Source organism: Pinus tabuliformis, chromosome 1_1, assembly GCF_031772625.1.
Source record: "Pinus tabuliformis cultivar Carrire ecotype Pingquan chromosome 1_1, CPIR1, whole genome shotgun sequence".
Classification (NCBI taxonomy): domain Eukaryota; kingdom Viridiplantae; phylum Streptophyta; class Pinopsida; order Pinales; family Pinaceae; genus Pinus; species Pinus tabuliformis.
This window is the reverse complement of record NC_142297.1, coordinates 880,694,531-880,704,368: the sequence shown is the minus strand read 5'-3', so window position 1 is coordinate 880,704,368 and position 9,838 is coordinate 880,694,531. Positions and strand designations below refer to the sequence as shown.

Here is a 9,838-nt window from a genome sequence, read left to right as displayed (position 1 = left end):
GTAAGGGTTTTCTAAATTGGAAAGGTATATTGGGTTTGTATTGTAGGGAGTTAAATAATATGGTTCTTAGAGGTATTTTCTAATATGTAGTGAAATTAGAAGTATTTTTTAGTATGTCACGAAACCACGTGATATGTCAAAAGTTCATTGAGTAAAACCCTGTGTATATAACACAATTAAAAATTATATTTATGATTAAAAACTAAAACAATTAAAAAATAATAGTAATTAAACTATTAAACATATTTAATAATTAAATTATATTAATCCCAATTAATAATTATTTCAAATGTATAGAATAGTATTTCAGATCATCTTTTTAGTTTATTTTGCTTCTAAACTTGTCAGTCCATCAAAGTGAGCCGTGTCCATCAAAGTGAGTCTTGTTATCATAAAAAATGGCTGTGTAGTTCAACACCATTATAATATCAACATTATATGTTTATTCTAGGTAAGAGGAAAAAAGTAAATTCTATATAAGGAAAAAACAAATTCCAGAGATAAAATGGCAACTGTGATTCAAACCTAACTTCTTTAGTTTAATATAAAAACCAACAAAAAAGGCTTCATATGTTCTTCAATTTGGTATAAAGCCCATTAAGAAGAGGGTGATGCAATATCAAAGCTTCCAACAGTATACAGTCGTAAAAAACTTTGCAACTTATTATAAAAAGTAGTATACGTCCATGTAATATATATAAGGAGTTTATATTATAATAAAAAGTTAAAATTCGATGAAATTTTATTTAATTTTTAATTTAGTGTTTTAAATTAAATATAATTAAAAATATATGATCATGATTTAGAAAAATAATAATTACAAATATCCTGAAAACCACAAACTCAATACTGATTTTCTACAGTTCACTGACTTTGTTAGAGCCAATGAATCAATAGATTCGAGGTATGAAACCCGAAACACCCCAAAACAAAGTTCTCATTTAGTTCTCCCTGACAGAACTTGTGAATGAGCAAGTTTCTAAAAATATGGATAACAATGTCATTTGTTCTCCACGGTATTTGTATCAGGAAGCCTCTTATGAAAGAGATTCAAGACCCGAAAGCTTGAGCAAGTTTGTAGGCACTTCAAAAATCAAAACTTCGCCTTTCCAGTGCCCGTCTATTCCAGAGCCGATTGACGACAAAGCGGTCCCATCCCCTCCTCCCATACAGTTTAAAGACTTTATTGTGGGATCCCACCCCATTCTTATTTCTTCATCATCGTCGTCGCCCAAAAAGTCCCTGAATCTATCCTCGAATGGAAAGGAGCCAATGACGGCTGTTACCCCTCTAAATTCCCCGACCTCCTCTCCTGTTAATCCATATGATAGTGACCTCGACTTTCTATTAAGCAGAAAATCCTTGGAGCTGGAACCGCTGACTATCCATAAACCGAGTAATCCTGGAGTGCCTTTTATTAGCCCAAACTCAGCAAGGAATATAACAATCAGAAAGAAGCACAATGGGGGCAGCAAACATTTTAGGGGGAGGACAATTGTAGCAGATAGTGGTATAAGGAACCTATCCCTGACTGAGGTTCCCATCTATGACATGTCAGAGACACAACCTCTTAGAGCATGCGTGGCTGGTAATTCTTCCAAATGACCTTTATGATTTCCATGAACATTCGAGGTCTGGGAGCAGACCCCAAATTTTTGGCGCTAAAAGACCTCTTTTTTTCTGCTCAGCCAAAAATCATTTTAATACAAGAAACGATGCATAGCAGCCATGCATCCATTGCCTATTTTAGGAAAATGTTTCCCTCATGGTTCATGGTAGCTTCAGAGGCTAAGGGTCTATCGGGAGGGCTGGCGGTTCTGTGGGACCCTGATTGGATCAGGGCAAGGGCGTTCAAGTGTTTCACCGACATTCTCATTTCAGCATCCATCAGAGGAAAAGATTTCCCTATTAATATTTTGAATACCTATGCCCCTTATAAGAACAGGGTCACCTTTTGGGATAAATTATTTGCTTCAGAAATTTTTGATATAGAATCTCTGATGATTGCAGGCGATCTCAACATAACTCTAAGCACTGAAGAAAGATGGGGAAACTGCAGGAATAAAGATCCGCTTGCTGATCGCATAAAGCATGAACTTTTGCAGAGAAATTTTGTAGACATTGCCCCTTCTAAAATGATGCCGACGTGGGATAACAGAAGATCAGAAAAGGCGTATATCACTAAAAGGATCGATCGATTCATTGTTCATGGCAGCATCATTGATAAAATGGGAATGCCACACTCGTCCATTGGGACTGCTCTTATATCCGACCATAGACCAATTTATCTCTGCTGGAAGGAAACTGGTTTCAGAAAGGGGTACCCTTTTAAATTCAATAGAACATGGTTGCAAGACCCAGACTTCAATGAGGTTGTAATTAATACTTGGAAGGATTTTTCTGCTAAGGATTCGGTTCCCCCATTTATGACTTTCAGAGACAAGCTGAATACCATGAGAAAATTGGTAAAAGATTGGAAATTTAAAAAAAGACAGAGGGATAGAGCCTCTCTTCAAGAAACGCAGAGGGAGCTGGATAAGATCCACATGGATATGGACGCTAATTCCTTTTCCTTCAGCATGAGATGCAGGAAAGAAAAAAACAGAACATTTTGAAATAGGAGGAAGCCTTTTGGAGGCTCAAAAGTAGAGTAACCTGGCTTAAGGAGGGTGACAGGAATACGAAGTTCTTTCATAAATATGGAAATTCCAGGCATGAGAAAAACACCATATGGAGGATAAGTGATGGTCATGGAGGCTTTTATGTCACTCAACAAGATATCTCTAAGGAAGTGGTAAATCATTTTAAAAGCCAATATTAAAGAAGGGAAGGATGCAACTTCTAGGACATCCTATGGGGAATCGATTTGGTGCCTCAAATGTTTGATGATGAAAAAAATGAGAGCCTCTTTCGGCCTATAACAAAGGATGAGCTTATGGGTGTTTTGAAGGACTTTAAAAAGGACAAATGTCCTGGCCCGGATGGTTGGACAATAGAATTTTTTATACACTTCTTTGATTTCATCAAGCAAGATCTGTTGAGGATGGTTGAAGCATCAAGAATTTCAGGTAGTATTCATCAGAATACATCCTCCACTCTAATAGCTCTTATCCCGAAAAAAGTGGAGGCGGTTTCATTCCAAGATTTCCGGCCTATTTCCTTATGCAACATATCTTTCAAGATAATCACAAAAATTATAGCTGAAAGGATAAAAGAGACTCTGGCCACCTTTCTTACTAAGGATCAACACGCTTTTTTAAAGGGAAGGAATATATTGGATGCCGTCGCCAATACACAGGAATGCTTGTTTACTATGCTCTCGGAGAAATCAGATGCTGCCATTCTGAAAATTGATTTACAAAAAGCTTATGACTGTTTGGACTGGGGTTTTATAAAATGTTTATTAGCAAAAATTGGCCTGAAATCAAACTCCATTAGCTGGATAATGGCATGCGTGGAGAATGTGAATTATGCAGTCATCATTAATGGCATGCCCTCTCCTTTTTTTCCAGCTGAAAGAGGGCTTCGTCAAGGGTGCCCCCTATCTCCTCTTCTGTTTATCCTGGCAATGAACTCTCTGAGCCTTCACATTAACAAGGCGGTCTCAGAAAATAGGTGCAGGCCCGTAAAGATATGCAGGAAAAACTTCATCTCTCACAATCTTTTTGTTGACGATGTGCTTATTTTTTCTATGCTCTGCAGGGCATCGTGGACATGCCTCTATGATATCCTTAATAGATTTCAAAGCGCAACAGGGTTACATATAAACAAGGCTAAGTCTGTTCTTTTCCACAACGACACCAATATGGAAATGGTGAATTGGGTCTCTGAGTTATTTGGAATAGAGTCGAGGCCGATCAAGGATGGTGTAAAGTACCTGGGCTTTCAGTTAAAGGCCAACAATTACTCTAATGCGGACTGGCAGTGGATGATTGACAGGTACTACAAAAAGATCTCGGCTTGGGAATTCAAGTGCCTATCCTTGGCGGGCAGAGTTATTTTAACTCAAGTTGTCTTATCGCAATTGGCTGTTTACTGGGCTCATATTTTCTTCCTCCCTGCAAGTATAATACACAAAATGAACAAGATCTCTGCAAATTTTATATGGGGCAGTAAATCTCAACAGAAGAAATATCACCTTTCTAGGATGGAAAAGATAGCTTCGCCCAAGAGTTTAGGAGGTTGGGGATTACTTGATCTGAGGGTCTTTGGTAAAGCTCTCCTTTGTAAGTCTTTGTGGAGGGGGATCTTCGGGGAAGGGCCATGGAGCAACTCTATCAAAAAGAAATATATGAAAGGAAGGGATATAGAATTTTGGTACAGGAAAGGTAGGATTGGTACAAAATATGGATTAGCCATTTGGCTCAGTTTTTGGAAAATAGAGCAATATTTTCTAAAAAATTTAAAATGGAAATTACAATCTGGCAGCAGAATTCTTATTGGCATAGACCCCATCATGGGTGGCCGGGAGGGCATTTCCATTCCTGAGGATCTTCTTAGTTTTTTCCACAGAATTGGTATTTTTACTTGGGACAAGCTCATTTCAGCTTGGCAAGGTCCTATCCCCCTTTGGAAAGAGGCGAGTGATTTCGGCATGCCGACTTCTCTGGTTGGGCTTTGGAAATCCTTCATGGTATCTCTGAAAGGCTGTGGCTTTCATCGTTCAAGGGTAGTTGACTATCTGATCTGGACGGTTCCAAATGCAAACAAGGTGGTTCAAGTAAAAGACACTTATGCTGATCTGTTTGGCCCAAAGTCCTCCCGTCTTAGTTTGATTTTCCCTCCGCTCTTATGGAAGACAGGTTGCCCTCCGAAATTAATTTTCTTCTCATGGCTTGTCTTCCACAATAAAAATTTGACATGGGAGAATCTGAGGAAAAGGAATTGGCACGGGCCGAGCAGATGTGTGATGTGTGATTCTCACGAGGAATCCAATGTCCACATGTTTTTCCAATGTCAATCTTCGATGCAAATCTGGCAGGTCTTGGCAAATCTTTATGGTTTCCCTCTCATTGTTTTTGTTTCTACACAGGCAGCTTTTGAATGGTGGAGTGCGCAAAAAGACTCATGGAGGCCCATGATTATTATTGTCCTTTGGTGCATTTGGAAATGGAGGAACAACAAGATTTTCGAGGAATCAAAGATCCCCCTCAGTTCTATCCTGCAGCAAATCATATCTGTTTATGATACTATTCCAAAAAAGCAGCCCAAAATGAAGAAAGGCAACAGAACAGAGGATGTGTGCCTCCACTCAGAGTTTCCAAAGGCGTTTTTTGATGGTGCTGAACAACAAAATATCTGTGGATGTGGGGTTCACATCATAATGGACAAGAACCTGCAATACTTTTTATCATGGAATGGAGGGAGCGGTACCAATAGCTTGGCTGAGGTGCGGGCCCTAGCAGGTTTACTCGCTTTTTGTATCTTTTTTGATATCCAGACTATTTCTATTTTTGGTGATTCCAAATCTATGATTGATGATGTCATGGGATTGAGTCACATCAGATCCCCCCACCTAGTAGGGTGGTTGGACAGGATCATGTTCTATTGGGGACTCATGAAAAATAGCTCAATTCAACACATATGCCGTGCTCAAAATCAGCAAGCGGACTCCCTGTTAAAGGAAGGTCTGCTTCTGGGGACAGAGACCTAGTCCATGAAGGTTATTTTCGACGAGAATTCCTGGCTCATCCAAGATTTCTCTACCCCTGGATGCTTACTTTTCTATGGCTTTTTCTTCCTTTTCATCTCTTGCTTCTAAAGTCTGAACATGTCGTGATATATGGATGCCCAGCGGTATCTGTGATCTAGTTTTTCATATTTGAATTGGTCTTGTATGTGTCGCATATATACATGGTTTTGACTGATGCTCTTTTTGGAATTTTTTGACATCAAGATGTATCTTCAAAATCAAGATCCTACAGCTCCTGAATTCTGTTATTTGTACAATCTGGAACCTTATATTCTCTCAATATAATATTATGATGCTTTTTCGTTCTGAAATTAAAAAACATAGTTTATATTCTTTTACTTTTGCTCATAATTAAAATTACCATTAAAAAAAAAAAAAAACCTGTTACCAAATCATTAAACCTCTTAAACCTGCCAACTTGGATCTACGTGTTTTTAACATATGAATTCTTAAAAAGATTGTAAATTCTAATTTTTATAATGTAATTAAAGAACAAAGCGCTCATTTTAGGTATAAAAGGAAAAAAAACATAATTGCAAGCTCTATTTACTGCATTTTCAAATTTGTAATATTTTCCTTCTCTATGGGAAAGAAAAAAATATTTTGAGCGTGGATCAATGGGCATTGTCTGATTTTCATCTTTAAAATTTTTCTTTTATAATTGTAGTCATAAATAAACCCTCCACTTTTGTTTTTATAAACGCTCCTTTGCCTAGCTCATATATTGTTGAAAAAGTTTAAAAAATTAATAACATCTTGACCTACTCCATTAAACTTATACATTAATATTAAATAAAACATTGTAAATAAAGCCCAAAAACATTATGAATAAAATGATTTAATTATTCATATCGACATTCCATATAAAATGCAATATATCCACATTGCAAAGTAAAATATAGATTATTTAAAAAAACGAGCAATCTACGATCTGCGTACACTACACTCTCATATGGATTAAAGATGCAAACAAAATATACATAGAAGCAAAACATTTAATATCACAAACCCTCAACGTTCCATTTTCATTGCTTGCAACATTATTGTTCCATATATCACAAACCCTCAACATACCATTTTCATTGCTTGCAACATTATTGTTCCATGCATTTTGGGTTGTAGGGATTATATTAATCATTCTAATTAATTTGATTAATCTTGGAAAAAAAAAGTAATTTTCTGATTTTAATCTAAGGTTTCATAATTTGATATAATTTTTTCATTTTGATACTATGTTTTTAATCTAATGTTGAAACTTTAATAGAGGTAAGTTTATATTATTAGCTAAGATCTTAGCTTAAAACAAACATTCTATTAACTATTTTCAAAGTGTATATTATTGGCTAAGTTTTTAACTTAAAACAAACATTCTATTAACTATTTTTTCAAAGTGGGAGTAATGACAAACTTAACTTTAGGATTACTTCCCAACATTAAATGTTTACTAGTAGTTCATACATGCATACCTATAGTCTTTAACATGTTTAGGTTGTACTGTCATATACACTGTCATGCAGGCGTGGACTTTCAAATTTATCTTTCTTGTCAAGTGGAATTTTGATGATATTGATTTGTTTTTTGTGCTTGTCCCTTTACCTTTTATATGGGTTAATCCGTGTGAGGTAGGCTCGTAGGTAGTTATACTTAGAAGACATATCTTCTAAGCATAATAACTCACTAGTTCCACTAATTTAGCTCTATAAAATCGATTTTTTCTTAATGAAATGTATGCCAACAATGTTCAATTAGAGAATGCTAGTACTACAATATTTATTAGTATTAATTTTTGTGTCTATGAAAATCTCATTTCCAGGGGATCCACCAAAGAATGATGATAAGAAATAGGCGCATTTCTAGTACATGGACAAGAAATAAGTGTTGCGACTATATAGATTGTTTAAAATAGTATATATCTAAATAACTCATTAGAATTTGTGACAGGAAAATTAAATACATACACTCTAAATTTATGTTTTGAATTTTTTTTACTGATCATTTGTTACATTTCAAAGTTTCCTCTCATCGCCAAATACATTTAAAATGCAAAAAAAAAACCGTTTTGTGGAACATCAAATTCTAGGCATGCTGCCATGTGAACAATGGTTTTCCTTGCTATTACAATTGTTCATGTGATGAATACTAAAGTGTCCTTGTTATTATATGTAATACCATTGTTAAAATTATTTTTATGGATTTTATATTGGACATGTGGCTAAAAATCTATGTGGGACAAGTGATATGATGTGACAATGTAAATATCTATTTTGATCTATAATTTTTTTGTGTGATAATATTCTTGAAAATATGTTAAAGGATATCATGTGAAATTAGACTCCTAATTTCCATGAAAACAATTGGAATCAGTTATGCCCAAAAAGGGATAGGAACAAAAGAAGAAAAAACCTCCTATTTTCCATAGTTAAACCATTGGTTGTGGATACCACCAAGAAAATACATGACTTTAGACAAATGTAATGGGTGGAACTAACTTAAAAAAAAGACTTCAGGAGATAAAGGAAGCCAGATTGAAAAGAAAAGGATAGTGGGAGAGAAATACTGTACCTATACCAAAAAATTAGTAGGACACTGCTATGGGGTTAAGGAGGTGTGAACTGGAAGAGAAATACTAATTTGTTCTCATGGTAGGAAGGAGTTGAAGCTCAAGGGTTACTAGTGAGAAACCTAATTCATGGTTGGAAAGAACATGACAACCTTTAATATACTTTAAGGAACTCTTTGGATAAGTATATGACTATATGGAAATAAATCTATGTTAGTACAATGTCTTTGTAGTTAGGGTTATGAATGAAGTAGTTACAAGTTCACTTATTTGTATTTCCTAAGCATAATCTAGATGGTAAATGAGTAAACTATAGTAATGTTTGGTGAATAAATATATATGTAGCTATAGATGTATTTTTGGCTTTATTTTATTGCAGGGAAGTAGTTGGTTGCAAGATAGCAGACATAAGATAAAGGTTTTACTAGTGAAGTAAAGTATCTTTCTGTTTTGAAGAATTGGAAAACAAAACCCTACCCAGGAAATAACCTAGTGCCCACTCATTAAGTGGATGAGAAAAGAAGAACCAAAATTGGTTACCCAAATAGAATATTTACTCAGGTAAGAGAGACAGAAATATACAACAATCAACCTCACACAGTGGTGTTTCAATTAAATTAAAAATGAACTCTTAGAAAAATGTAGGAGGAGAGTAATATACATATATACATGACAATAAATAATTTTTCTTGGGAAAAATACTGAGAGGGAGGGTGAATCGGTATTTTAAAAACTCACAATAGTAATTTTCTTTTCTGAAATATGTACACGAATTTACTGAACCCAACTCACGGATGTACGTGACTATCGTAAAATAAACTAGCGTATGCTTAGTAAACTTGTAAAACAACTAATTATTTATTTGTTAAACTTAAATCAGAATGTAAGATATTTATTAGGCATTTGATAAGCAGTAAGCAGGTGCAGTAAGAACAGAGTAAAGTATCACACATAAGAAACACACATGAACACCAAGATTTAAGGTGGAAACCCAATGTGGGAGAAAACCGTCTTCAAACTTATTAATATAAAAAACTTATTACATTTGTGTATTGGTTCAGACTCATGCCAGTATGTAGGAACCCACTTGTTGAAGGCTACAACCTTCACTTGTTCTCGAGCTCCTACTAAAAGGGAGCTCCAACCCCCTGATATGATTACCAGCTACTACTAGAAAGAAGCTTCAACTTCCTCACTGAAGGCTCCAACCCTCAACAACAATTGTGGACCACATTTCATAAATTTTCACACTGTATCCACCTGCTTTAATACATCACAACTTGTAGATAAACTGAAGCAAACACCAACTTAATTGAAACAGAACAGTGAGATCATTGTAAGTAGAACACAGAACTAAACTCAGAATACTGCATCAACACACAGAATCAACTACACCCTGAAGATTCATATGCCAACATGTATACGCTACTTTACTTAAAGCAACCCGCATGTATACACGTTTTTCTGTAGAGCAACCTGCGTACAAATCTCAATATACTAAAAACTTGTAATTTTGAATTAGACACAGAGTTGACCAGAGTTATTATGAAATATTATGTTAGCTTATAGAACACTCATACAATTAG

The 9,838-nt window shown here is 35.4% G+C and overlaps 1 protein-coding gene across 1 annotated transcript; it reads left to right on the top strand.

Moving 5' to 3' along the window:
- Positions 1-3,043: 3,043 nt before the first annotated feature.
- LOC149217158 (uncharacterized) lies at positions 3,044-5,653 on the top strand. The gene has a single exon (XM_089390148.1). It carries the CDS (start codon positions 3,044-3,046, stop codon positions 5,651-5,653), a length of 2,610 nt encoding a protein of 869 aa, XP_089246274.1.
- Positions 5,654-9,838: the final 4,185 nt, after the last annotated feature.